Source organism: Strigops habroptila, chromosome 23 (assembly GCF_004027225.2).
Source record: "Strigops habroptila isolate Jane chromosome 23, bStrHab1.2.pri, whole genome shotgun sequence".
In the NCBI taxonomy this organism is placed as follows: Eukaryota; Metazoa; Chordata; class Aves; order Psittaciformes; family Psittacidae; genus Strigops; species Strigops habroptila.
In genome coordinates this window covers 143269-168418 of record NC_044299.2, presented here as the reverse complement: position 1 = coordinate 168418, position 25150 = coordinate 143269, and the positions used below count along the sequence as shown (strand labels likewise).

General features: G+C 70.7%; 7 protein-coding genes across 8 annotated transcripts; 2 read left to right on the top strand and 5 right to left on the bottom strand.

Moving 5' to 3' along the window:
• Nucleotides 1–212: 212 nt before the first annotated feature.
• On the bottom strand, nucleotides 213–2638 carry RND1 (Rho family GTPase 1). Its single transcript, XM_030510419.2, has 5 exons — nucleotides 2471–2638; nucleotides 2304–2391; nucleotides 1181–1290; nucleotides 961–1095; nucleotides 213–889 (listed from the first exon to the last, which is right to left on the bottom strand). Exons 1-5 carry the CDS (start codon nucleotides 2588–2590, stop codon nucleotides 644–646), a joined length of 699 nt encoding a protein of 232 aa, XP_030366279.1. The 5' UTR covers nucleotides 2591–2638; the 3' UTR covers nucleotides 213–643.
• Nucleotides 2639–2829: 191 nt separating this feature from the next.
• Nucleotides 2830–5212, top strand: CCDC65 (coiled-coil domain containing 65). Of its 2 annotated transcripts, XM_030510414.1 has the most exons (9): nucleotides 2830–2881; nucleotides 3045–3184; nucleotides 3275–3442; nucleotides 3521–3690; nucleotides 3784–3922; nucleotides 4011–4208; nucleotides 4300–4518; nucleotides 4598–4750; nucleotides 4841–5212. In XM_030510414.1, the coding sequence occupies exons 2-9, from the start codon at nucleotides 3050–3052 to the stop codon at nucleotides 5144–5146; spliced, it is 1488 nt and encodes a 495-aa protein (XP_030366274.1). In that variant the 5' UTR covers nucleotides 2830–2881; nucleotides 3045–3049; the 3' UTR covers nucleotides 5147–5212. The 2 variants fall into 2 exon arrangements, with proteins under 2 accessions (XP_030366274.1, XP_030366273.1); XM_030510413.1 differs by having other exon boundaries at nucleotides 2836–2881; nucleotides 4598–5212.
• A 99-nt stretch (nucleotides 5213–5311) lies between these two features.
• On the bottom strand, nucleotides 5312–7221 carry FKBP11 (FKBP prolyl isomerase 11). The gene is made up of 6 exons (XM_030510417.1): nucleotides 6792–7221; nucleotides 6426–6491; nucleotides 5936–6026; nucleotides 5797–5830; nucleotides 5632–5702; nucleotides 5312–5558 (listed from the first exon to the last, which is right to left on the bottom strand). Exons 1-6 carry the CDS (start codon nucleotides 7146–7148, stop codon nucleotides 5341–5343), a joined length of 837 nt encoding a protein of 278 aa, XP_030366277.1. The 5' UTR covers nucleotides 7149–7221; the 3' UTR covers nucleotides 5312–5340.
• A 928-nt stretch (nucleotides 7222–8149) lies between these two features.
• On the bottom strand, nucleotides 8150–11148 carry ARF3 (ADP ribosylation factor 3). Its single transcript, XM_030510418.1, has 5 exons — nucleotides 10891–11148; nucleotides 10044–10233; nucleotides 9816–9926; nucleotides 9581–9705; nucleotides 8150–9019 (listed from the first exon to the last, which is right to left on the bottom strand). Exons 1-5 carry the CDS (start codon nucleotides 11128–11130, stop codon nucleotides 8858–8860), a joined length of 828 nt encoding a protein of 275 aa, XP_030366278.1. The 5' UTR covers nucleotides 11131–11148; the 3' UTR covers nucleotides 8150–8857.
• A 2310-nt stretch (nucleotides 11149–13458) lies between these two features.
• WNT1 (Wnt family member 1) lies at nucleotides 13459–15230 on the top strand. Its single transcript, XM_030510415.1, has 4 exons — nucleotides 13459–13559; nucleotides 13800–14053; nucleotides 14269–14534; nucleotides 14742–15230. Exons 1-4 carry the CDS (start codon nucleotides 13459–13461, stop codon nucleotides 15228–15230), a joined length of 1110 nt encoding a protein of 369 aa, XP_030366275.1.
• A 4571-nt stretch (nucleotides 15231–19801) lies between these two features.
• DDN (dendrin) lies at nucleotides 19802–21366 on the bottom strand. The gene is made up of 2 exons (XM_030510412.1): nucleotides 21069–21366; nucleotides 19802–20919 (listed from the first exon to the last, which is right to left on the bottom strand). The coding sequence occupies exons 1-2, from the start codon at nucleotides 21128–21130 to the stop codon at nucleotides 20499–20501; spliced, it is 483 nt and encodes a 160-aa protein (XP_030366272.1). The 5' UTR covers nucleotides 21131–21366; the 3' UTR covers nucleotides 19802–20498.
• A 376-nt stretch (nucleotides 21367–21742) lies between these two features.
• PRKAG1 (protein kinase AMP-activated non-catalytic subunit gamma 1) lies at nucleotides 21743–24950 on the bottom strand. Its single transcript, XM_030510411.1, has 12 exons — nucleotides 24897–24950; nucleotides 24463–24535; nucleotides 24202–24305; nucleotides 24028–24109; nucleotides 23900–23958; nucleotides 23771–23816; nucleotides 23609–23663; nucleotides 23389–23515; nucleotides 22915–23080; nucleotides 22701–22738; nucleotides 22443–22589; nucleotides 21743–22352 (listed from the first exon to the last, which is right to left on the bottom strand). The coding sequence occupies exons 1-12, from the start codon at nucleotides 24900–24902 to the stop codon at nucleotides 22254–22256; spliced, it is 1002 nt and encodes a 333-aa protein (XP_030366271.1). The 5' UTR covers nucleotides 24903–24950; the 3' UTR covers nucleotides 21743–22253.
• Between the last annotated feature and the right edge of the window lie 200 nt (nucleotides 24951–25150).

Here is a 25150-nt window from a genome sequence, read left to right as displayed (position 1 = left end):
GGCCGCAGCACCGCCGCGCCACGCGGGTCCCTCCGCCGGCAGCGCGATACCACCCGCCCCCCCAAATCCCCCCCAGCCCCATCGTGACACCACCCCCCTCCGTGTCCATGTCCCCGGGTCCCCCAGTCCCAGCCTGGAAAGGCCCCTTTTGGGGCTCCCCCCACCCCGGTGAACCCCGACACCCCCCCCCCAAAAGAGGACTCCACTCCCGCTGCACGTCGGTGGGTGTTATATTTCCGATAATAAATAAGCTTTTAATAACACTGACCATGGAACAGAGACATCTCCCCCCCCCCTCCCCCAAGACAGTCCATAAACCAGCCCCCCCCACGCCCCCCACCCCACCGGGGGCAAGCAGCAGATGAGGGATGGGGCAGAGAAGGGGGGCAATAGGGGATGAGTCCATGAATGAACCCCCCCCCGGGTTGGGGGGCTGCCAATCACCCTCCCTAGGGACCCCCCCACACCCATGGCAGCTCCATGGGACTGGTGGGGAAAGCAGGGTGATGGGAGGGCACAGGCGCCCCATTGGCATCGGGGGGGCTCCAGGGCCAACCCCCCGCCCCATCCTGGGGCCTTGGGGCAGGGGGACACTGGGGGGATTGGAGGGTGGGGGGTGTCATTGATGTGTGTCCCCCCCCCTTCACATGATGGAGCAGCTTTTTGCCTTTTCCTTCTTGAAGGTGGAGGAGATGAGCTCGGAGCGGCTGGGGAGGTGCAGGAGTCTCTTGGAGAGGCTGCGGGGGGGGCTCCGGGGGGGCTGCGGGGGGGTTTTGCTGAGGCAGATGCCGGACACGGTCCGGAAGATGCTGTGGACGCTCTTCTCCGAGGTGAAGGCCGAGCACTCCAGGTAACTCTCTGCTCCGAGCTGCTTGGCCGCCGCACAGCCCTGCAACAACCCCTGGTGAGGCCAAACCCCCGATCAGCACCCCAAGACCCACCCCCACAGCCCCCCCCAACCTGCTCATAGGAGATGGGTGCCTGCTTCTGGTGGGAGAGCTCCATGAGGGTGCTCAGGTCCGTCCGGAGGTCTGTCTTGCAGCCGATGAGCAGCACCCGCGTGTTGGGGCAATAGTCCAGGATCTCTGTTTTCCACTGCAGAGTAGGGGGGACACGGGGCTGGTGTCAGTGCAAAGGGACCCCAAAACACCCCCCCCATTCTCCCCATGCCCCCCCCCACCTTCTTGGCCGCGCTGTCCAGGGTCTCGGGGCGGCTGATGTCGAAGCAGAGCAGGACAGCATCCGAGTCGCTGTAGCAGAGGGGACGCACATTGTCGTAGTAGGGAGAACCTGGGTGGAAAAGGGGGTGTCACCGCACAGCACCCCCATAAAGGGCCCTGGAGGTGTTTGCAAAAGGTCGCAGTCCCCCTTTGCTTGGGGCTGGGGGGGGGGGGGGCACACGCAGCTCTAACCTCCCCCCCAAAGCACCACCTCCGCTCCCCGCAGCCCATCAGCGATGGGAAATGGATCCCGTGGTGTTTATGTAACAACCGCCCCCCCCATGCTGGGGAGCCCCATCAGCAGCACCGGGTCTTGGGGGGCAGCGGGGCATGGTGGGGGGCGCTGCCACCCCCATGGGGTCCCCAGGGAGCCGGAGCCACCGGCACCACCGCAAAGACCACAGGGAAGGCAGCACAGGGCGGCGCGGGGGCAATGGGGCGCCCCTGTGGGTATTGGGGTGCCCGGGGTGCCCCCCCCATCGCCACCCCCCGACCCCGAAGGGCCTCGGAGGGGGTTTTGCAGCCCAGACGCTCCGTGCGTGGAATAGCAAAGAGGCTGCGCCAGCGCATCGCCATAGCAACGCGGGGACCGCGGGTGGCGGGGACCCCCCCTCGGGCGGGGGGGACACTGCAGCACCCGGGAAGGGCTGTCCCGGCCCCCCCAGCGCCGCGGGGAGGGGCAGTTCCGGGGCTCCCCGTTACCCCCCCCATTCACAGCCAGCCCCGCAGGGACCCAGCACCCCAATATCCAACAGGGGGGGCTCATAGGGATGGGGGGACCCCTCTAGGAAGGGGGTCAGCCCCGTGTCACCCCCATAGGGCCGGTCCTCGGGGGCTCCCTGGTAGCTCCTCAAACCAGCCCCCCCCACTGCAGGGCTCCCTCTGCTGCAGCCCCCCCAAAGCCCAGGCCTGCCCCCTCCCGTCCCCATAGACCCCAAACCACCTTCCCTCGCTAACTCCCTCCCACCATCAAGCCCCACCGGGGCCAGCGCTGCCCCCGCCGCGGTACCGGAGGGACCCCCGTACATGCACTCCCCGGTACCGGAGGGACCCCCCCCCCCGCCAGTGCATTGACCCCGGTACCGGAGGTGTCCCAGAGGCTCAGCTCCACCCGTTGCTCCTCGCTGGCCAGACACGCTGTGTAGTTCTCAAACACGGTGGGCACGTACGTCTGTAACGGCACCGAGAGCGTCAGCGCCCGGTCCCGGTCCCGGTCCCGCTGCCGGTCCCCGGTGCCGGTCCCGGCTCACCTCGGGATAGCAGTCCTTGGCCAGCACCTGCAGCATGGCCGTTTTACCGCACTGCACATCGCCCACCAGCACCAGCTTGCAGCGGACCGGGGCGGCCGGTACCGGCCTCCGCTCCCGCATGGCCGCGGCGCGGAGGCCTCCCCCAACAGCGCCCACCCGCCCGCCGGCCCTGCGCCCCGCCGCCGCAGCGCCCTTATATAAGCCGCCGCCGCCGAGTCCCGCCCACGGCGGCGGCCGGTAGCCAATCACCGTGGCGACCCCCAGCTCGTCAACCAATGGCGGAGAGGCGGGGGCGTGCCTGGACCCGCTCCTCCAAGCCAGGGGGCGCCTCGCCCGGCTGACGGCGGAAGCGGGGCTTTGCTCCCGCCCCAAGCCGGAAGTGGCGGTTGCTAGGAGACCGGTGGGACGCCGGTGGGTGCCGTGGGGCGCGCTCGGTACCGGGGGGGGGGGCCGGAGGGACCCCAAGGTTGGGGGGGGGGTGTCAGGGGGACCCCAATGGGGAGGAGATGGTGGTACAGCGGTAACGGGGCCGGGACACCCCCCCCCCCGCCTCACTCCGTGTGCCCGGGCACAGCCGCCATGGCCGCGAAGCGCCGCTCCGGGGCTGGAGCCCCCATGGCGGCGGAGGACGAGCTGCTGCTGCTGCAGAGCCAGGCGCTGGCCGAGGAGGAGGCGGCCAAGAGGAAGCGGGAGATACTCACCCGGTTCCTGAAGGTACATGGGGGGCTATGGGGGGCTATGGGGGGGGCAGCGCGTTCCCCCCCCCAGCCCCGGCCCGCCCCGCTCACGGCCCGCCCCGCGCAGGACAAGGTGGCCAAGGAGGGGCAGAGCAGCGCCCTGAGCCTGCACAAGCTCCACGCGCAGTGGAGGGTGGTGCTGCGGGAGGCCAAGGCCGAGGAGCTGCGCCGGGACGTGCACGTCCTGAGCCGGACCTTCGCGCGGGTCATGGACTGCAAGGACAGCGCCATCGAGGTGAGCGCGGGGCCGGGGGGGGCAGCACCGGGACACCCCCCCCCCCCCCGCTGTGTGTGACACCCCCAAGCCCGGCAGTCCCTGGCCGCAGACCTGGAGGAGGCGGAGGAGCAGCACGCCCGAGCCCTGCGCAGCCACTTGTTCAACGTGGACCGGCTGCTGCAGCTCCAGCGCTGCCGCCTGGCGTGCCTGCAGGACGGCTACAGCGCCCAGCTCCAGGCCCTGCAGGCTGCCTTTGAGGAGGAGAGGTGCGGCAGGGACACCCGCTGGCTGCCCTGTGCTGGTGCTGAGCACCCCGCTGCGGCCACCCCCTGCCAGCGGCTCCCTTGTGTTTCCCGCAGGAGAACCATCGTGGAGCAGCACGAGCGGGAAAGCTGCTACCTGCAGGACATGGCGCTGGCCACGGAGCAGAACCAGGCCAAGAACGACATGGAGATCACGCTGAAATTCCAGAGTTCCCGGGATGACATCAAAAACGAGGCAGGGGCAGGAGGAGGAACCGGCCGGGAGCCTTCGAGGGCTCTGAGGTTTGGGAGGCGGCGGCTCACCCGCGCTGTGCTGTCCCCAGAGCCTGCAGGAGAAGCAGTACACCCGCCTGCAGCTAGGGGGGAAGCTGGAGGAGCTCTGGAAGCAGGTCCGACGCGCCGTGCAGGGCTACGCCGAGGCCACCGAGCGGCAGCGGGTGGCTTTTGAGGCGCTGAAGCAGAAGGACGAGAAGAGCTCCAGGGAGGTCGAGGCGCAGACGAAGAAGCTGCAGAAGCTGCAGGTTGCGGCGGGGCGCAGGGGAGGCCGTGGGGGCGCTGGTGGCCCCGGCCCCATCCTCATGGCCCCGTCCCTCATGCCCCGACTGTCCCCAGGACTCGATCGCAGCCATCAAGAGCCGACTCGTGGCTCTTCTCCGGGAGAGCGAGGAGCAGAACCGGCGCATGAGGGAGGAGAAGGAAAAGGTTCTCGGGGAGCTCCGGGAGCTCAAGGCTGAGATGAGCCAGATGGGGGCCGAGGCCCACGACAGCCTCCTCAGGCTCACCTTGCAGAGCGGTGCTGCCCTCAAGGCGCTGGCGCGGGTGGTGGAGAAGGTGAGAGGTGCTGGGAGCCCCGTGGGGAGGGAATTCCACCTTCCCACCCCTCGCTGCCCTCTCCCGCATCCCCCCCCAGGCGCAGCGCATCCTGCGCCTGGCCGAGATGTGCCGCAGGATGGAGACGGAGGAGGAGAAGGTGCTGCCCTTCTACCCGTCCTCGCTGGAGGAGGAGGAGCAGGAAGATGCCCAGCGGGTCCTCCAGGAGACACCGGTGGAGCCGCTGGCCTGGGTGAGGAGCCGGAGCGGGCGAGGGGCGGGATCCGGGCTCGGGAATGGCACATGGCCAGGCTGGGGACCCCCTACCCGGCCTCTCGCCCAGGCCGTGCGGGACTCCGTGGGGCTGGAGCGCTTCTGGCAGCGGTTCAACAAGGCGAAGCTGGAGGAGCAGGCGCTGGAGCGGCAGAGGGCGGCGCTGAGCCGCAGGAACCGGCGCCTGCGGGACCTGCTCCGGCAGTACCTGGCCGGGATCTCCATCACGCAGGAGGTGCTGAGCGAGCCCAACCCGCTCCTCGCCGTCAGGCACAAGAGCTGCGTCCCCAGGGCCGTGCCCCGCACCGGCGGTGACTGTGCTGCGCACCCCAAGACCCTCCCGCACCCCATCCATGGCTCCAGCAGCACTGCCTGAGAGCCCGCCACTGCAGCGGCTGGCACTGGCAGGAGGTGCCATAAAGGAGCTAAATTGCACCCAAAACTGTGCTCCGGGGTCTTATTTCGGGGACGCTGTGGGTCTGTCACCTCCCACTTGTGTCTGAGGTGTCTCTGCCCCACGGAGCCGAACGGAGCAGCCACGGAGGAGCCACCGGTGTCCAGGGAAAGGCTTTATTTCTTTTTGGCTTTGTTCTTCTTCTCTTCCTTCATCTTCTTCTTGGAGAGCCTGGAGCTGCTGGCCTTGCGGTAGAGGTGGCACCCGATGAGCCCCAGCAGCGCCGGCACCAGCCCCAGGCACAGCAGCGGCACCACCTTGTTCAGCACCTTCTGCCAGTAACCGGCACGGGACAGAGCCACCAGCTCCACCTCGAACCGCAGCACCGCGTCCCCTGCCACGGGGGGCACAGAGCGTCAGTGGGGCTGGCGGGGACCCCCTCGGGCACCCCGGGGGGCTGTGCTTACCTGGGATGGAGGGGGGGGACCCCCGCTTGCCGTAGGCCAGATGAGGGGGGATGATGACTCTCCGCTTCTCCCTGCCGCGGTGAGACACCGTTGGTGCCCTGTGGGGCTGGACCCACACCCCGAGTGGCCTTGGGGACACCCCCTTGTGCCCCTCGCCCAGCTTACCCCACACACATGTCCAGCAGGCTCTGCTCCAGGCCTGTGAGGAATGACAGGTAAAGGGGTGAGCAGGGGTGGCCTAGGGCACCCCGAAGCCCCACTGGGCACGGCCAGTGGCCCCCCCAGGGTCCCCCCCCGTGCTCACCGGGGATGACCTGGCGCTTGCCCAGCTCCACCTGGAGCGGGTCCCGGCTCAGCGAGGTGTCAATGATGCGGCCATCGTCCTCCAGGCTGCCCTGCGGGGACACCGGCACCGTCACCGGCAACGGCGCCGGCTCCCAGGTCCCTGCGTTGTCCCACTGCCACTCCAGTGCTGTTCCCGTTGTCCTCCCCAGGACAACGCTGATCCTGGGGCCATCCCCATGCCCACCCCAGTGCCACCCCCATGCCCACCCCAGTGCCATCCCCATGCCCGTCCCAGGGCATGGACCCTGGGGCTGTCACCGTGCTTGTCCCAGTACCGTCCCCATGCCCACCCCAATGCCATCCTCACGCCTGCTCCTGTACCTCCCCGGTCCCTCCCCCATGCCCGCCCCGGTCCCACCCCGGTCCCTCCCCGGTGAACCCCCGCCGGTGCCGGTGCCGCCCCCCCGCCCGGCGCAGCGCTGTGCTGACGTGTTCCTGCCGCCGCGCACCGTGTAGTGGATGTGCACCGTGTCCCCCGGCGCCGACAGCTCCGTGCAGCCCTCGGGGGGGGCCACCTGCAACGGGGGGGGGTCACGGGGGACCGGGACGGAGACACCCCAACTTCGGGGTCCGCGGACCCCGCTCCGTGCCCCCCGAGCGCCCCGTGAGCCGCACTCCCCTCTCCGGACGCCCCGTCCCCCCGGTGCCCCCCGCGCTCCCCGGACAACCACGTCCCTCCGGTGCTCCCGTCCCCCACCGCGCCATCGGGGTCTCCCTCTCCGGCCCTGTCCGAGGGGGCCGCCGGGGGTTCCCGTCCGGTGCTCCCCGCTCAGCCCCGCCTTCCCCGCTCCCCTCCCCGTTCCCGCGGAGCTCACGAGTGTCTCCAGCCGCAGGTCCCGGGCACCGGTTTCGGTTTCGCTCTCGGCGGCTCGGGCTGGCGGCGGCAGCAGCAGCACCAGCAGCAGCAGCGCGGCGGGGGTCGGCATGGCCGGGCTGGCGGCGGCGGCGGCGGCAGCGGCACCGGGACCGCCCCGTCCGGCCCCCGGGCTCACCCCGGGCCCCGCCTCCCCCCTCGGGACCGCCCCCCCGGCACCGGGACCGGTCCGCTGGACAAGCAACGAGCCCCGGTGGGGACGGAGCGGAGGGATCCCGGTGCGGCCACCCCTCCGGTGTCCGGGGACACGCGTCCGTCCGTGCTCCGGTGCCACCCATCCCGGGCTGCCACTGGGCATCGGTCTCTGCCCGGGGACTGTCCCCGCTGAGCGGGGCGGGGGGCCTCGTCCCGGGGCACCGGCGGCGGCGGGACTCGGTACCAGCAGGCGGCAGCAGAGCCCGGAGGAACCGGCACCAAGCGGGGTCAGGACCCTTTCCCAGCTCCTATGGGTGCAGAGCGCCCCTTCTCCCGGCCCCCAGCGCCCTTCGCAGCCCCCGGCAGTGCGGGACAGGGGAAGCCGAGCCCCGCAGCGGGCCCTGCATGGGGGGGGCCCCAAACCCCTGCCCCTGGGGGTCACCAGCAGAGCCCTGGGGAACACGGGAGCAGCCCCTCTCAGAGGGGTGATGCCGGGACATGGGGGGCAGCCCGGTTCCCTCGCCCTGTGCCGGTGCTGACAGCGGCCCCGTTGCGGCGGTGCCGGCGCAGGCCCCGGTGCAGCTCCCGGACGACGGCATCGGCACGCCGGCCCCACCGGCGCACCCACATACCAGCCCCGGTTGCCGAGAGGTGGCGAAGCCGCACTGGCGGCGGGGGGACGGGGCACTAATGGGATTAGGGCCACCGGGTCAGCGCCGCGCTGGCCGCCACCACACAAAGCCACCGGTGGGAACCGGCTCCGCGGCTCCCGGCACCCCGAGGAACCCCGGGCACCGGCCCCCCCGTGCAGGGGGAACCCCGACGTGGCAGCACCGGCACCACCAGCACCAACCCGAAGGGGACACAGGGATGGGGACAGCACAAGGGGGTGACACCGGGGGGGGGCTGAGCCCCACTCGCGCCCATCCCGGTGCTGGCACCGTCCCCACGCCCCGGCTGGGATTAGCACTAATGGGATTTACCATTTCATCCAATATTCCCCTAAGGATGAGCCTGGGAAGGGGGGAGCCTCCCCCCCAAACCCCCCTCTCGCCCTGTTAAGCTCTTTCTAATTAAACCCAACCCGGGGCTGTCCATCACCATCCCCTCCCCGGACCCCCGCGCCGGGGGGGGGGCTGTGGAAGAAGAGCCACGGGGCAGCCCTACATAAAACATGTTTAATATCCAAGGGGGGGCCGGGGGTCACCCACCGTCTCAGGCACAGGGAGGGGGGGCCGGGAGGGGGGTACACACGTCCCTGGACGGGGCAGAGCCGCAGCGACACGTCACACCAAGCACAGACCGGGGGTATAAATACGGTGCTGGGGGGGGGTACAGAATGGGGCCATCCGTCCATCTGTCCGTGAGGGGCTGGGACATACAATCACGATGCTGGCACAGGGATGGGGTGCAGGGGAGGAGACCTGCCTCGAAGTGACATGGAGGGGGGCCGGGGACGGGTGGGACCCCCGGGGGGGGGGGGAACGTGGGGCCGGGAGGGGGTGTTGGGGGGGAGTGGGGTGTGTGTATGGTCCCAAATGCCCTCTGCGGCCCCGCAGCCCCCACATTTGGTCCAGAGGAAGGGAAGGGGACATGCACAGGGATGGGGTACCCCAGTGTGACCCCCACCCCGGGCAGGGCAGCACCGAGACAGCCCCCAGCCCCCGTGTTCCCCCCCCCAGGTACGTTCTATAGAGCTGTATTTCCACGCACGCACACACGAGATCCGAGGGGAGACCCCAAAACAAGGCGGAAAAAGACCCCCACAGCAACCGGTGCCAGAAGAGAAAGCAAAACCCAACCGGGGCGGGGATGGGGGGTTCCGGGGGGGGGCCCCGGGGACACGGGGCGGGGTGGCCGGTGGCCGCCCGCTCACTTCTTGTTCTTGAGCTGGTTGGCGAGCCAGTCGAGGCCCTCGTAGAGCCCGTCCCCGCTGGTGGCGCAGGTCGCTTGGATGTACCAGTTACGGTGGCGCAGGGAGTGCAGCCCCAGCTTGTCCGTGATCTCCGCCGCGTTCATGGCGTTGGGCAGGTCCTGAGGGGAGAGATGGGGCTGTCACAGGGACCCCCACACCAGCCCCAACACCCCGGGGATGGGCACAGTGCAGCCACAGGGACCCGCACACCAGCCCCGACACCCTGGGGATGGGCACAGGTACCCAAACACCAGCTCCGACACGCCGGGGATAGGCACAGTGCAGCCACAGGGACCCACACACCAGCCCCGACACCCCGGGGATAGGCACAGTGCAGCCACAGGGACCCGCACACCAGCTCCGACACCCCGGGGATGGGCACAGGTACCCAGACACCAGCCCTGACACCCCGGGGATGGGCACAGTGCAGCCACAGGGACCCACACACCAGCCCTGACACCCCGGGGATGGGCACAGGTACCAAGACACCAGCCCCGATACCCCGGGGATGGGCACGGTGCTGCTGTGGGTACCCACACACCAGCCCCGGCACTGCAGGGATGGGCACGGTGCTGCCACAAGCACCCACACACCAGCCCCGACACCCCGGGGATGGGCACGGTGCTGCCACAGGCACCCAGACACCAGCCCCGACACCCTGGGGATGGTCCCAGCCCCACCTGCTTGTTGGCGAAGACGAGGAGGACGGCGTCCCGCAGCTCATCCTCCGCCAGCATCCGCATGAGCTCCTCGCGCGCCTCATTCACTCGCTCCCGGTCGTTACTGTCCACCACGAAGATGAGCCCTGGGGACGGTGACTGGGCGCTGCTGGGAGCGCAGGACCCTCGGCCCCACGGTCACCCCCGTCCCCGGTGACCGTGTTCCCCCTTCTCCGTGTCCCCAGCGGGCACCTACCCTGGGTGTTTTGGAAGTAATGCCTCCAGAGGGGCCGGATCTTGTCCTGCCCACCCACATCCCACACAGTGAAGCTGATGTTCTTGTACTCCACCGTCTCCACATTGAACCCTGCAAGGAGCAACAGCAGCGGGAAACTGAGGCACATAGGGCCACGAGCCCTCTCCCAAGGAGCCCTGATGGGGAGGGGTCTGTGGCCGGTGCCCCCCCAGCCCTGACTCTGCTCACCTATGGTGGGGATGGTGGTGACAATCTCCCCCAGCTTCAGCTTGTAGAGGATGGTGGTCTTCCCAGCGGCATCCAGCCCCACCATCAGGATCCGCATCTCCTTCTTCCCAATGAGGCTCTTCAGCAGGTTCCCGAAGATGTTGCCCATGGTGACGGCGGCGCTGGCTCCGTCCACAGGCGAGGCCGGATCCTGCGGGGGCACAGGGCTGAGATGGGGGGGACCCTCAAAACACGGGGGGAGGGGGTGCAGGCATGGGGGACACCCATGTGTGGGATAGGAACCTGGGGCCATGGGGCTGCCCCTATGTATAGCTCTAATATGGGGGGACCGAGCTGGGGGTGCCCCCCCCGCGCTGCACCCTACAAGGGCCAGGCCAAGGCGCTGCACTGGGGGAAACTGAGGCACGGACCCCAGTGCCTCTTTGGGGGGGGGGGCACAACTGCACGACCCCCCAACCCCGACGCCCCCCCGCGCTGCAGCCCCCCCGCTCCGCAGAGGGCCCCTCCCGCCCATGAGCTGCTGCCGCCCCCGGGGCCCCCCCCCGACCGCAGCACCCCCCCCGCTCCACTGCGCCCCTCCAACGCACCCCCATTGGCTCGCACCGCCCCCCCAAACCACCGCCCCCCCCCCGCCGCATCGCCCCCCGGCGCGGACCCGCGCCCCTCCCGCCGCACCGCATCGCCCCCCGGTGCGATGCCCGCACCCCCCCCGGGGCTCCGCACCCCCAAACCCCGCCGCATCCCCCCCCGCCGCACCGTGCAGAGCCCCCCCGCCCCCCCGCAGCGCACCCGCCGATGTGCCGCGCCCCGGACCCCCCCCCCCAACCTCAGTTCTCCCCCCTCCAACCTGGTGCCGGTGCCGGTACCGGTGGCTCCCCCCGCCCGCAGCTGACTCTGCACCGCTCCCGCCGCCGGAAGCGGAGGCCCGATCGCGCCGATCTCGCGAGAGCGCCCGGTGCCCCCCCCACTCCTCCTTCCCCCCCCCCCCCCGCCCTCCGCTTCCCGCCCCCCCCCCGCACCGGGCCCGGGGGGGCGCGCGGGAAAAGGGGGGGGCGCCGAGCTCGCGAGAGCCGCGAGCCGTTTCCATGGCAGCGGCTGCAGCAGTGCGGGGGGGGGGATGCACCGGGAGGGGGGAACGGGGGGGGTGTCCCCGGTGACACCCCAGCCTGGTATGAGCACCGGGGGGCAGACTCCCGTCGTGGGGGGGGGCGTGCCCCGTGCTTCAAGGGGGGGGGCAGCACCCCGATAACGGCACTGGGGAGACAGGGATGCGCCCCCCGCACGGGTGCCCGGGACCGGCGGTATCGAGGCCGCCCCGGTGCTCACGGGCCGGGCGGGGGCTGTCAGCGGGCGCGGGGCTGCCCCGCTCTCCGTCCGTCCCGTGCTCGGTGCGTCGGGACGGGACTCGTGCCCCACGGCCCTGCCTTCCCGTCCCGGACTAGCACCGGCAGCACCGGCCGCCCCGACGGCTGCGGGAGCCGCCGCGCGTTCCCGCGGACACCCCGGGGCTCGGGGGGGGATCCCGAACATCGTTCCCTCCGTCCTGGGGCCGCCGCTGGAGGGGATGGGAGGAACAGGGGAGCGGGGACCCCCGGGAGGGTCCCGCGATGGAGCTGGGGGGGGATGTTTGGGCCCCGCCGCTGGTGGCACGGCCCCGGGCAGGGCCCTCCCGGCCGCGCCCCGGGGCCTCCCCGCGGCCGCTGACCTCAGCCCCGGGAGCCCCGACGGGGCGGCGGCCCGAGGGCGCGGACACGGCCCGGCCCGGCCGGGAACCGGGGCGGGGGGGAGTGTGCGGGAGCCGCCGGCCTGGAGCAGACCCCGGGTCGGGGGAGGGGTGAGGGGGGGTCCCCGGTGCGAGACCCCCCCCCGCTGCCAGCCCAGGCTTTGTCCGCCCTTGAATTGAAATGGAGAGCGGCGGCCCCGGGCCGTGACGGGCGAGCGGGGCTAATCCGGCCCCGCATGACTGGTCCGGGGAAACCGCTGCGGGGGGATTACCCCACACACACCCCGCCACGACGGGGGGGCTCAGCTCAGCACCCCCCACCCCTCCGGCCCCGCACCGGGGAGTTCGCACCGGGCGGGCAGCGGCAGGGTCGACGCTTCGTCCTTACCGATACGCGCGGGCACCCGCGGTCCGGGTCCCCCCACTCCGTCCCCCTCCATCCCTTCATTCCTCCCGCCGACACCCGCCCAGTGCCCCGGGGCACGGAGCTGCACATGCTGTGGGCGCCCACGGCCACTTTCACGGGGGTCCGGGTTGCAGAACCGGCCGTCGGGCCCCGTCCGCAACCAGCCCGGCCCGGGACAGCCCGTCCCGAGCGGCCAGAGGTAGCGGCCGCCGCGTCGCGCCGGGCACGGACCGGGACAGGAGGAGACCGGGACGGGAGAGGGGTCCGGGCGCTCCGGACCGGCACCAGCGACCGGCGTTGCCCCGACCGTCCCGCTCCCCGGGGGTTGCTTGCGTCCTGTCCCCTCATCCCAAACCCGGCTGTGCCGGCGCGGCGGCCTCCGGCTGTCCAGAGCCTCTTCCCACCCCGTGCGCCCGGGGCTATCCCGGGAGATCCCGTCACTCCACTCCCCCGTGCGCCCCGGGCTGCCCCGGGGGATCCCGGGCTATCCCCGGCCCCCGCTCCCTCCGTGCGCTCGGCGCTGTCCCGGCCCGTCCTGGGCTATTCCGGGACCTGCTGCTCCTTGCGCAGGGACCTGTCCCGGGCTCCCCTCGCCGGTGCCGGTGCGTGGAGAGGACGGGGGGCGGCAGCCGGGTGTCCCCCTCCCCGACCCACCGGCCGCGCTCTGGGCACGGGGCCGGGGCGCAGCCACCCGCCGGGCTAATCCGGGCCGTGACGGACAGGCCCGGCGCCGCCGCTCCGGCCGCCCCATAAGAGGTGCCGCGGCCCCGCCGCTCCCCATTGTTAGGGCGAGGACGCGGGGAGGCCCCGTTCGGCGGGACCGGCCCACGGGGACCCTCCGCACCGCCCCTATAAGAGGGAAGGGGCTGAAGATGCTCCCGGGTGCTGAGCGCTGCGCACCCGCCGCGCCGAGCCGAGTCCAGCCGCGCCGTCTCCCCGGGGAGCCGCCGGGCACCGCGCACGGACCGCCAGGCACCGGTACCGGGCACCGGGCACCGCGCACGGAACCCCCTGACGCCGCGCTCCAGGGACCGGGCAGGGAGCTCTGGGCACCGCACCCCCGACGCCGCGCCCCGGGCACCGGCTGCACCCCGGTGCCGGTGCCGGTGCCAGCGCTCCCCGCGTCCCCCCTCAGCCGCCCGCAGCGGAGCCGCCCGCCCTCCCCGCGCCCCGCGCGTCCGGAAACACGCGTGGATGTAGCGGCCGGGCCGGGGGCTCCGCGGCACCATAAATACCCCGGCGGCCGCTCGCCCGCGCACTCTGCCGGGTCTCCCGGTGCCGGAGCCATGCGAGCCGCCGCGCTGGGGCTGGCGCTCCGGGCGCTCTGGGCGCTGGCCCTCTCCTCCCTCTCCAACACGCTGGCGGTGAACAACAGCGGGCGGTGGTGGTGAGTCCGCCGGTACCGGCAACAGCACCGGCACCGGGGAGGGGGGACGGAGCGGGGCTTGGCACCGGCACGGCGGCGGCTGCCCCGTAACCAGGGATGGGGCGCGCAGGTGCGACCGGGGGGGGGACCAACGGGGTGACCCCCGGCTGTGGGGCGGAGGATGCTCTGGTAGCGGATCAGAGGAGAGGGTTGAGGCGAGGAGCGGGATGCCGGTGCTCACCGTCCCCTCCTGTGCCTCAGGGGCATCATCAACGTGGCCTCGTCCACCAACCTGCTGACGGACTCCAAGAACGTGCAGCTGGTGCTGGACCCCAGCCTGCAGCTGCTGAGCCGCAAGCAGCGCAAGCTGATCCGCCAGAACCCCGGCATCCTGCACAGCGTCAGCTCCGGCCTCCAGACCGCCATCAAGGAGTGCAAGTGGCAGTTCCGCAACCGCCGCTGGAACTGCCCCACCTCGCAGGGCCCCAACATCTTCGGCAAGATCGTTAACCGGGGTGAGGCCACGGGACGGCGGGAGGCGGCGCGGGGCTGCCCGGACCCCCCCCGCGGCACCCCCGAGCCGGGATGCTTGGCAAAGCGCCCCTGGTTCACCACGGGGCATCGCCAGCTCCCAGCCTCTCAGCACCCCGTTGTGGCTGCGGGTTGGGGGTGCCGGTGGGTGCCCCCTCTTCATCCCAACAGCACCCTGAGGCCCCGCTCTCCTCCGCAGGCTGCCGGGAGACGGCGTTCATCTTCGCCATCACCAGCGCCGGTGTCACGCACTCGGTGGCACGGTCCTGCTCGGAGGGTTCCATCGAGTCCTGCACTTGTGACTACCGGCGCCGCGGGCCCGGGGGGCCCGACTGGCACTGGGGGGGCTGCAGCGACAACATCGACTTCGGGCGCCTCTTTGGGAGGGAGTTTGTGGACTCCAGTGAGAAGGGCCGAGACCTGCGATTCCTCATGAACCTGCACAACAACGAGGCCGGGCGCATGGTGAGGGCACAGGGAGGCTGCGGGCAGCACTGGAGCGGGGGGGGGGGACGGCCACCGAGACCCCTACCCTGTCCCCGCGCATGCATTGGGAACTGTTAGAGTGGGATTTCCCGCCTGGCTTTGGGCAGGCTGAGCATGATGCGATGCTGCTGGGCAGTGGGGATGCCGGAGCTAACGGTGCCCCATGTCCCCCCCTTCCTCTTGCAGACGGTCTTCTCCGAGATGCGCCAGGAGTGCAAGTGCCACGGCATGTCGGGCTCCTGCACCGTGCGCACGTGCTGGATGCGGCTGCCGACCTTCCGCGCCGTCGGCGACGTCCTGAAGGACCGCTTCGACGGCGCTTCCCGCGTCATCTACGGCAACAAGGGCAGCAACCGGGCGTCACGCGTGGAGCTGCATCACCTGGAGCCCGAGAACCCGGCCCACAAACCCCCCTCGCCCCACGACCTCGTCTACTTTGAGAAGTCGCCCAATTTCTGCACCTACAGCGGGAAGACGGGGACGGCGGGGACAGCCGGGAGGTTCTGCAACAGCTCCTCGCCGGGGCTGGATGGGTGCGAGCTGCTGTGCTGCGGGCGCGGGTACCGCACACGCACCCAGCGCGTCACCGAGCGCTGCAACTGCACCTTCCACTGGTGCTGTCACGTCAGCTGCCTCAACTGCACCAACACGCAGGTGCTGCACGAGTGCTTGTGAACCCCCCCCCAACCGGGACCACCCTGCACCGGCCCTGGAGGGGGTCTGTGCCACCCCCCATGACGGGTGTCCGGTTGGATTGAAGGCACCCATGGGTGCGCGAGTGGCTGCGCCTCGGGGATCCACTGCGGCCTGGCCTGGCCTGGCCCACCCTGGGGCCAGCAGCCGGGCTGAGGGGGCTCGGTGCCACCACGCACCGTCCCGACCACCCCCATCCCCTTCTCACTGTAAATACAATATTTATTGTGGATGGTTTGATGCCGCCCCCTCCCCCCCCCCACTCCCCGCTTTGCTGGCCCCAGGCCCTGTTTTTTTATAATGAAAGATAATAATAATTAATAATAATAATTAATAATAATAATGCTTTGTTCCAGGTTTCACTGATAGCCTTTAGAGAAGAATAAAGGATATATTTTTATCAGTCCTGTGCTGGTTCATTTCTGGTGGCTGAGGAAGGGAGGGGATGAGCAATGTCCCCCTGTCCCCCAAACTGTGTGGCTGTACACCAGCCCCTACTGCCCACGTCCATCCCCTCTGTCCATCCATCACCTCTGCATCCACTGTCTCTCCATCCTTCTCCTCCTTTCCTCTCCTCTCTCCTCCACTCCGTCATCCCCATCCCCTTCTTCCTCCCGCTGTGTCCGTCTCCAGCCCCAGCCATCCCCGCCGCCACTCCCGGCCTGGGCGTCCGTCCCCATGGCCGGGGCGCCCATCACCATGGCTCCTGGGCTGCGGTATCTCCAGCACTGGAATTTGCCGGGGCGTCGGGGCTGGTGCCGCCAGGGCCGGGCGCTGGGATCGGCCACGGGAGGTACAAGGCAGCAGACAGGGAATGAGCATCGTCCATCACCGCTCCCGGCCGGCGCTGACGGCTCCCCTCGGCTCTGGGGGAGGAGGGGGGCCGGGGAGGGCACCGGGGTTATGGGGGCCGGGGCCAGGGGGCCGGGACCGGCCACTGGCCCCACACGCAGCCCCACACTTGTGCGTGGGGTCTGGCTGCAGCTGGAGAAAGGCCGTGGCAAAGGTGGGTGCAGCTCAGCAGCTGGCAGGTGCCCTGGTGGCATGGGCATCCCACCGGGATGGGTATCCCATTGGGGTGGGTATCCCACCGGGGTGAAAGTCCCACTGAGATGGGCATCCCACCAGGATGGGCATCCTCCTGGGATGGATTTTCCCTTGGGATAAGCATCCCACAGTGGTGAGCATAGACCCAGGATGGACATCCCTGGGAAGGGCTTTCCTGCGGGACAAGATTCCCACTGGGATGGGTATCCCGTCGGGGTTGGCATTCCCTGTGGCCGGTGCAGGGCTCACACAACGCACTCTGCCCCCTAACTCCACACCTTGGGGCCAGGCTGTAACCTCCCTCCCCACATCCGGCACGGGGCCACGGTGACATCCAGCCCCAGAGACCCTCAGTGCCCACCTGCAGTGGGGGGGTCCCCGCAGCCCCGGAGCTGGGAACATCGTGGGGCGGCATCAAAGGCTGTGGAATGACGCTGCCACCACCAGAAATATCCCCCGGAGCCGATAGTGGAAAAGTTGATGGTTTAGACCCAAGAGAAGGGGAAAATAACCCCCGGGGGCCCCCGCTGTCCACGCCGAGGTAAAAACACAGCCTGGCGTGGTGGAAGAGCAGAAAGAACTGCGAGGAAAAGCGACTGGAAAGGAACACATCCCGAAATAACTCTGGGAGCATCTCCCGCCTGCCGGGAGTTATCTGCCTGCTAAATTCTGCACACGCACAGGGCATGAAAATAGCCTGTTTTCCTGCGGTAGGGAGTCAGGAATATAGATAATGACATTCTTATAAGTCACCTCTGTTACTCAGCTTTTCCTGCTTGCCGGTGACCGCCGGGCACCGCCGCGACCCCCGGCCTGGGGCACCCCGGCCATGGGGGGGGGCACCGGCTGCAGGGTCCGGACCTCCCCGGCGCGGACACATCCACCCGGCGCTGGAAATAGCCGCTGCCGCAGCGGCGGGGCCGGAGCAGGGCCAGGGAGAGGGACAGGGACAGGGCGGTCCCGCCCCGCGTCAGCCCGTCACATCTGGGAAGCCGGGGAACAGCTGGATGGTGGCCACAAGCTGGGCCTGATGTGGGGTGGGAAGGGCTGGGGCATGGGGGGGTTCCGTGCAGGGGTGTGGGACAGAGGGATGGAGTCATTCCCAGAGGTGCAGCACAGAGGGATGGGATGGTGCCCCCAGACTCAGGACAGAAGGGCAGGGTGGCGCACAGAAGTGCAGGACAGATGGATAGGACAGTGCCCAGGGGTGCAGGACACAGGGACAGGGTTGTTTCCAGTGGTGCAGGACAGAAGGACAGGGCCATGCCCAAAGGTGTGGGACAGAAGGACAGGGTTGTTTCCAGAGGTGCAGGACAGAGGGACAGAGCCATTCCCAGCCGCACCGGCTGCCCGGTGGCACCATCCCACCTCCGGGACCATCCCCATCCCATCGCCATTGAACCGAGCCCCATCCCGGCTCCTCTCGCCCGCATCCCGCCAGCTCCCGGCTTGTCCGGCCGCATCCCCCCCCCCATCCACCGCATTCCTCCGGCGCGGGGCCAGGGCGCCCAGCAACGGTGGCAAGGGCTGGCCTCTAATCCCCGGGGCATGCCAGCCGCGGGGGGACCGTCGCCGTCACCCACTCCCTCATAGGTGACCAATGCCCGAGACGAACAATTAGGGACAAAGCCGGAGCCGCCGGGGGCTAACGCCGGACTTCACGGGTGCCTTGTGCGAGTTTAATGAATTGTCCATCATCCCTTTGAGCTCCGCTCGCCCGGGCTGGATTAATCTGAGAAGCCGCAGTGGGGAAGGAGCCGCTAAGCCCGTATTTATTACTCTGCCATTGTAACTAATTGAGGTAATTATCTGTGACTCCAACCCCGCCACAATGCGGCATTCACCGCATCCCCCTTCCCTTTCCTTCCCTTCTCTTCCCTTCCCTTCCCACCGGGCACAGCCGGCACAGGCAGCCCGGCCAGGGCCGGGGCTGGTGCTTGGCACGGTGGGATGTGGTTCAGCAGGGATGTGGCATGGCCACGGTGTGGCCGGCGCCACATGCACGCAGGAGCCACCCAGCAGTGGGGACCGGCACATGCGGGTCGTGGTGTGGCCCGTGCTGGTGACACACGGGGGTTATGGGGTTGTGGGGACACTGGTACGAGCATGACACGGCTCTCCGGCACACTCGTGACCACACGGCTCTTGGGACACTGACAGCGCCAAAGACACATGGGGGTCATGGCTCTTTGGGGACACCGGTAACACCAGTAAGGGAATGGGCACTGCTCTCTGGCACAATCGTGTCTGTACGGCCCTGGGGACACCGGCACCGGTGACACTCGCGGGTCACAGCCCTTTGGGGACACCGACACCAGTGTGACCGTGCCCGTCTCGGTGGCAGGGTCCCCGTTCCTGAGGCGGGACCCCCGGTACCCCCCGGTGCCCCCCGGTGCTCCCGGTGCCGTCGGTCACCGGCTGCGCGGCGACATCTGGCGGCTGCGGGCGGGACCGCGCCCCAGTGCGGGGACACCGGTACCGGACGAGCCCCCCCCGGTGCCACCCGTGGGCACCCCGCGGGCAGCGGGGGGCGGCGGGAGCCGGGGGGAGCCCGGGGTGGCCCCGGGGGGGGGCGGTGCTGGCGCCGGCGCAGCCCGAATTAGAAGGTGATTTTCCCGGCGGGGGTTTGGGCAGGAGCGGAGCCACGGAAAGGGCCGCGCCGCTTCCCCCGCGTCTGGGACACCCCGGGCCACGCCGGGCAGCGCGCCCGTGCCGAGCCAGGCCGAGCCGGGTTGTGCCGGGATGCACCGAGCGGCGCTGGGCTGTGCCGTGCCACGCTGAGCCATACCAGGATGTGCCGAGCGGCGCTGGTTCATACAGCAGCACTGAGCTGTGCCATGCTAGGCTGTGCCGTGCCAGGCCATACCGAGCCACACCAAGCCGTGCCGGGCCGGGCCGTGCCGCGCCGCAGCGGGCTCAGCGGCACAGCCCAGACCCCGGTGCGGTGACAGGACGGGCCATGCGTGGGGTGACGTGGCCGCGGGGCTGCCCCACGAGCGGCCCCCCCGGGTCCCCGCTGCCCCACGCTGTGACCTCCCGGCCGGTGTCACCGGGATAATGACAGGGTCGCGCCGGGGGGGCGGGGGAGGAGCCGGTTTTAAATAACGTGCAAATTGGCCACGTTATTTGTGCGGTTTCCTCTGGCCGCGGGGCTCGGGCCCCCCCCGCAGCGTGACTAAGAGGTGGCGGCCGCTCGGGGGGGGGACCGTGACTCACCCGGGGTCCCCCCCCGACTGTGACGTGGGGCCGGTGGCCGTGGGCCAGACGTGCTGCGCTCACTTACTCATTATGGGGGGATCCGGGGGGGGGACATGGCATGTCCCACCCGCGTGGTGACGCACTGCGGTGCCACCGGGACACCCGGGGCCTCCGAGTGACCCCGGCACCACGGCGAGGGGGGCTCGGACCTCGCTGGGGTGTGTGGGGCAGGAGCAGGGGTGCAGGGGGGCCTGGGGAGGGTGATGGGCCCCCCCGTCCGTGCACACACAAGGGGCAAAGGCGGCACATAGGGATCCCGCAGCCTTTATTGGGGTCAGCCCCAAGCCCCGCCCCATCGAGCCACACCCCGCTAAGCCCCGCCCCATCGAGCCACACCCCGCCAAGCCCCGCCGCTCAGGCCCAGGGCGGGCTGGCGGTGCCCGGGGGGGCCCCGGTGCTCTCCAGGCTGCTGCTGCTGCTGCTGTAGGCCTGGGGGTCCCGGCAGTGCCGCCACCGGGACCCCCCCGGGCCCCCTTCGGCCTCGGAGTCAGAGTCGGGCGCCGTGTGCCGCCGGATGCGGGACACGGCCTCACGCAGCGCCTGCGCATACAGCACTGGCCGCCGCGGGGCGAACCGGCCCCGGGGGCCCCCGCACCCTCCCGGGCTGCGCCAGGGGCTGCGGGGGGGCTCCCGGGGCGGCGAGGGGGCAGCCGGGGGGGTGACAGCCCCGGGGGCTGCAGGAGGGCTGCCCGGGGGGGGGCGGCGGGCCCTGGGGACCCCCCCATGTACCGGACCTGCTGCCGCTGGAGGGGGGGCACGTACTGGGCCCGGACCACCACGCGGGTGGCGTCGATGAGGACGTGGCCCCCCGTCTCCCGCCGCCCTCTGCTGCCCCCCGGGGCCCGGGCCCGGCTGCCCGCGGCCCGCGGCAGCGTCTGGCTGTGCCGGGGGGTGCCGGCCCCCCCCGGGGATGGCGGCGTCCCGCGGGGGCGCCCGAGCCGGGCCTCAGTGGCCGCCCGGGGCAGCGTGTGGCTCCAGCACCCCGGCACAGCCCCCCGGCTCCGCGGTGGCCGTGGGGGGCTGCGCGGTGCCCGGGGGGGCCGGAGCTGCAGGGTGCGGTGAGGAGCGTCGTAAGCAGGGGGCGAGATGTAGGGGGGGGGGCCCCCCCCGGCGCGCGTGGGCCGCCTGCACCCGCTGCATGTGGGCCTCGTAGCTGGGGGGGCCCGGCCTGGCCCCCGGCACCGGGGCACGGGGTGCGCACGGTGGGGGCCAGCCCCGTGACCCGTCGGGGGGACAGCGGGTAGGGGGTGCCCGGGGCCGGGTCTCACAGCCGGGGGGGGGCCGGGAGGCGAAGTCCTGGAGGTGATAGGGGCGAGCGGGGGGCCAGGGGGGGGCCAGCTCGGCCACGAAGCGCTGCTCCAGGTACCTGCAAGACAGAGACGGGGACGTGAGGGCCGGGGGACCGCAGGGTGCGGGATGCAGGGTACGGGATGCAGGGTGCGGGATGCAGGGTGCGGGATGCAGGGTGCGGGATGGGACCCCCCCACCCCGCCCGTGTCCCCCCCCCCAACTCACGCGTACTCCCCGGCGATGCGGCGGTAGGTCCATGGGGGCGCGGGCCCGCACCCCGCTGCCATCGCGGTGCCGGGGGGGGCTGCAACACGCCACCGTGTCGATCTCCAGCAGCAGCAGCTTGGTCCGTTCGCGGATCCGCTGCATGGCCGCGGGGGGCCGGAGCCTCGCCGGAGCCACACGTGCGCCCCGCGGCCCCCCGCGCCCTGCCCCGCACTGACCTCCCCGCGGCACACGGCGGGGACCCCACCGGCCGTCCCGGGGGTGCTGCCCCCCCCCCCCCGGGATCCCTTCCCCCCCCTGCGCCAAAGCGGGTTTGGCACCGAGCGCTGCAGCCCACGCGGGCTCCGAGCGGAGCTTAGCAACCCTCCGGCGGCGGCATGGCAACGGCACCGGCACCAGCCCCCGGGACGGCACCGGAGCTCCCCCCCCGGCCCCGGCTCTCACCTCGCTCCTGAGCCCGGCGCTGGCTGCGGCCGGTGGCACGTCCCGGCCTCCCCCCCGGGCAGGAATGTGCCGGGCTCAGCACGACCTCGCGCCTCCCCCAGCGGCACCGGCCCCCCGGCAGCGCCTCACGGGGACCCCCACACACCGGGGGGGTCCCCACATCCCACCTCGGCCCCGTCCCGGCGCCAATCCCGGCCTTTGAGTGAAGCCACGGGCGGAACAAACAGGGATTTGGGGTCTGGGTGAGCTCAGCAGATTCCCCTTCGCCCGTGGGGGGGGGGGGGGTGGTGAAGCCCCTCCCGGGGTCCCCCCCCGGTGCCCCACGGCGGGATCGTGCCAGCTCTGTGTTTATTCGTGGCTTCTTTCCACACATGAAGCAGTGGCGGGTGCGGATGTGCCCCGGGGGGGGCACAAGGGGTTGTGGGGGTGCAGCCCCTGCCCGGACAGAGCTGAGTGAGGGTGATTAAATCCCCAGATTCAGTGAAACCGCACAGGGGGGTGTGGGGTATGAGGGGGGGGGAAGCCCAAAAGGGGAGCCTCCCCCTGGCACCGTGCCAGGCTTTGGGGCACAGGGTGCAGCGTGGGGGGGGAGTCTCCCCACTCAGGGAAGTGCTGGGGGGGGCTGCCCCACAGCTGGATTATTGCTGGATGCTGCTGGTGAGTGGGGCCCCCAACCCAGATGTCCCCAAGAGAAGGAAAGGGGGGGGCACAGGGAGGGGCTGATCCCCCCCAACAAATGCCTCAGGGGCCCTGCGGGAGGACCAGGGCTTGCAGGATGTCCGAGAGGGAGACGATCCCCTTGACCACGTCGCTCTCGTCCACCACCACCAGCCGGTGAACCTGGGGGGCGGGACACGGGGCGGGGGGAATGAGGCCGGTGCGGGGACCCCGGCCCCCCCCGTTGCCCATCACACCCCAAGGGACGGTTACCTCGGCCTCCACCAGGCGGTTGATGATGGTTTCCAACGTCTCGTGCTTATAACACTTAAGGACACCCTCAAAGTAGTGGGAGCGATGCTGCAGCGCCCGCGTCACCGTCACGTCCAGGTTGTTGTAGGTCTTCTCAGCCGCGAGGTTCTGGGGCAGGGGGAGGCATTGGCGACACAGCAGGGACCCCCCCCAGCGAACAGATCATCCCCCCACCCCAAGCACAGGCTTTGCCCCCTCCCCATCTCCACAGCTACTCACAATCACGTCGAATTTGGAGTAGATGTCGACCACCCGCCCTGGGGAGGGAAGGGAATGGCTGCCACATGGGTTGGGGACAGCCACAGGGGATGGGGACAGCCACAGGGGATGGGGACAGCCACAAGGGTTGGGGACAGCCACAGGGGATGGGGACAGCCACAGGGGATGGGGACAGCCACACACGTGGTGGGCTCGCCCCAGGCCCCATCCTCACCCGACTCATCGACGACGGGCAGCGCGGAGACGCGGTGCTGCACGAAGATGCCCAGTGCCACGTAGATGGGGGTGCTGGTGCTCACCACGGCAATGTTGTGGTAGGTGCCGATCTGCAGCTCCTCCAACGTCTTGGCCATGAACTCGGGCTTTGGGACCTCTGCTATCTGCAGGGGACGGGGAGGGGGACAGTGCTGACGCTGGCTCGGCTCCGGCTGCCCCCGGCTCGTGGGGGGCCTGGGCCGTGGTCCTAAGGAGTGAAAGCAGAGAGCGCTGTGGGGGTGCGCGGTGGGGGCTGCGGGACCCTCGGGCACAGGCAGGGCCGGCTCCGGGGCTGCGGGGTCCATGCAGCATCCTGGGGACCCCCCAGCACCCGCCACCCGCTCCAGCGCCCCGGTGGTACCTGGCACAAGCCGGGGCCGGGCTTGTCGCAGGGGGGTCCCCGGCGCCGCCATGGGGCAGGGATGGGACTTACAAAGAGCTTGAGGAACTTGAGGATGCGCTTGTGGGTGAGGATGTAGAGAGTGTTCCCCGAGTCGGGGTCGATGACGGGCAGGCGATGGATCTTGTTCCGGATCAAGGAGGAGACCGCATCAAAGAGGCTGCAAACAGGAGGGAAACAGGGGATTGGGGACCCCGGCCTCGCACCCATGGGTGCTGCCAGCGCTGCCCCGCTCCCCGCAGCACGGGGGTACCTGGCGTTGGGGGAAATGCAGACCAGCGGCTTGAAGGAGTCCTGCAGATAAACCTCTGCGGGAAGAGGAGGTGCTGAGAGCACCGGCAGCGCCCATGGAGCGGAGCCACTGTGCTCTGTGCACCCTGGGCAGGGCGGAGGCGCCCGCAGTCGCCCCTCTCACCTCTCCACGTCTCTATTTTGTGCTCCTCCAGCTCGTAGATCTGCACCTGGGTGCAAGGACACAAACTGGGATCAACCGGGATCAAGCACAGGGCGGGCAGAGGCCGGACCCGGGACCCCTCGTCCTCACCATCGGTGACTTGTAGTAGCGGTGCAGGATGTTGATGAAGTCGGTGATGGTCAGCATGCCTGGGGGGGGGAGGCAGGGTGAGGGGGGTCCCACAGCCCCCCCCGGACCCCCCCATCCCACTCACTCACCCACGAAGCTTTGCTTTTTGCTGTCCCAGAGCGGTGCCGCGCGCACGCCGTTGGTGACCAGCGCGAAGAACGCCTTCTTCACCTGCATTGGGGACACCGGGGGGGTCACAGAGGGAGCGGGGCCCCCCCGGGTGTGCAGACCCTGCCCGGGGGGTGAGGAGCCCCCGGACCCACCTGAAGAGACGTGTCAAAAACAACCAATTTGGAGCTGGTGGGGATCAGGTCGTAGCAGCGATGGGACTTCATGAAGGTGGTGTAAGCGCCGCGGGGGGGGGGCCCTGGGGACGGGCAGCGTGAGGTGACACCCCCAAAACTGGGACCCCCCAAACCCGGGACCCCCCCTCCCAGAGCTCTGGGACCCCCCGCACCCCGGTCCTGAGCCCCCCCCGGTCACCGCAGCCCCCGGGACACCCCCCCGGACGCTCCCGGTGTCACCTTCCAGCCCCGCGGGGCTCAGCTCCGCCGGGCCCTCTGCGACCGGGCCGGGACCGAGGCCGGGGCCGGGATCCTGCGGAGGGACACGGTGCGGGTCGGGACGGTTCTGAATCCCCCCGGCCCCGCTTCCACCCCCTTCCCGTTCCCTCTCAACGCCGGTTCCCCCCGTTCCCGTCCCCTCCCGGTGCCGGTTTCCTCCGGCCTCGTCCCCTCCCGTCCCCGGTTCCCGCTGTCCCCGGTTCCACCCCATTCCCGTTCTCCCCCGACCCGGTCTCCCCGTCCCCTCCCGTCCCCGCTTCCCCCCGTCCCCGCTTCCCCCTGTCCCCGTTCCTTCCCGGTGCCGGTCCCCCCCCGTCCCCGGTCCCCCCCCCCGTTCCTTCCCGCCCCCGTTCCCCTCCGTTCCCGTTCGGTCCCGTCCCCGTCCCCGTTCCCACCTCCATGGCCCCGCTCCGTCCCGCCACCTCCCCACTTCCGCCCGGCTCCGGGCACTCACTTCCGCCACCACGGGAAGCTTCCGCACCACGCGCCTCATTCATGCCCGTTAACGGACCTGACCCCTCCCGTCGGGTCACGGCACCCCGGGGGGGGGGGCAGGTTTCGGGGTCCCGGGGGGGGGTGTCACCGGCTTGCGGGGGGGGGGCAGAACCCGTCGGGGGTCACGGAGGGGAGGGCGGGGGACGCGCTGATA

Excerpts from the sequence above, each read along its gene's own strand:
- RND1 (XM_030510419.2), bottom strand. The coding sequence starts at position 2,590 with ATGCGGGAGCGGAGGCCGGTACCGGCCGCCCCGGTCCGCTGCAAGCTG. Across the intron at positions 1,291-2,303 it reads GAGCCTCTGGGACACCTCCG|GTTCTCCCTACTACGACAAT; the intron begins GTACCGGGGTCA and ends TTTTCCACCCAG. Across the intron at positions 890-960 it reads CACCCATCTCCTATGAGCAG|GGCTGTGCGGCGGCCAAGCA; the intron begins GTTGGGGGGGGC and ends GGGTTGTTGCAG.
- CCDC65 (XM_030510413.1), top strand. The coding sequence starts at position 3,050 with ATGGCCGCGAAGCGCCGCTCCGGGGCTGGAGCCCCCATGGCGGCGGAG. Across the intron at positions 3,691-3,783 it reads GCTGCCTTTGAGGAGGAGAG|GAGAACCATCGTGGAGCAGC; the intron begins GTGCGGCAGGGA and ends TGTTTCCCGCAG. Across the intron at positions 4,209-4,299 it reads AGAAGCTGCAGAAGCTGCAG|GACTCGATCGCAGCCATCAA; the intron begins GTTGCGGCGGGG and ends GACTGTCCCCAG.
- FKBP11 (XM_030510417.1), bottom strand. The coding sequence starts at position 7,148 with ATGCCCAGTGGCAGCCCGGGATGGGTGGCACCGGAGCACGGACGGACG. Across the intron at positions 6,027-6,425 it reads CGGTGCACATCCACTACACG|GGCAGCCTGGAGGACGATGG; the intron begins GTGCGCGGCGGC and ends GTGTCCCCGCAG. Across the intron at positions 5,703-5,796 it reads CTGCTGGACATGTGTGTGGG|GGAGAAGCGGAGAGTCATCA; the intron begins GTAAGCTGGGCG and ends TCACCGCGGCAG.
- ARF3 (XM_030510418.1), bottom strand. The coding sequence starts at position 11,130 with ATGGAAACGGCTCGCGGCTCTCGCGAGCTCGGCGCCCCCCCCTTTTCC. Across the intron at positions 9,927-10,043 it reads CACCACCATCCCCACCATAG|GGTTCAATGTGGAGACGGTG; the intron begins GTGAGCAGAGTC and ends TGCTCCTTGCAG. Across the intron at positions 9,020-9,580 it reads TCGTCTTCGCCAACAAGCAG|GACCTGCCCAACGCCATGAA; the intron begins GTGGGGCTGGGA and ends CTCTCCCCTCAG.
- WNT1 (XM_030510415.1), top strand. The coding sequence starts at position 13,459 with ATGCGAGCCGCCGCGCTGGGGCTGGCGCTCCGGGCGCTCTGGGCGCTG. Across the intron at positions 14,054-14,268 it reads CGGCAAGATCGTTAACCGGG|GCTGCCGGGAGACGGCGTTC; the intron begins GTGAGGCCACGG and ends TCTCCTCCGCAG. Across the intron at positions 14,535-14,741 it reads ACAACGAGGCCGGGCGCATG|ACGGTCTTCTCCGAGATGCG; the intron begins GTGAGGGCACAG and ends TTCCTCTTGCAG.
- DDN (XM_030510412.1), bottom strand. The coding sequence starts at position 21,130 with ATGGCAGCGGGGTGCGGGCCCGCGCCCCCATGGACCTACCGCCGCATC. Across the intron at positions 20,920-21,068 it reads CGCATCGCCGGGGAGTACGC|GTACCTGGAGCAGCGCTTCG; the intron begins GTGAGTTGGGGG and ends TCTGTCTTGCAG.
- PRKAG1 (XM_030510411.1), bottom strand. Across the intron at positions 23,817-23,899 it reads GCTACTACAAGTCACCGATG|GTGCAGATCTACGAGCTGGA; the intron begins GTGAGGACGAGG and ends CCTTGCACCCAG. Across the intron at positions 22,353-22,442 it reads ACCGCCTGGTGGAGGCCGAG|GTTCACCGGCTGGTGGTGGT; the intron begins GTAACCGTCCCT and ends CCCGCCCCCCAG.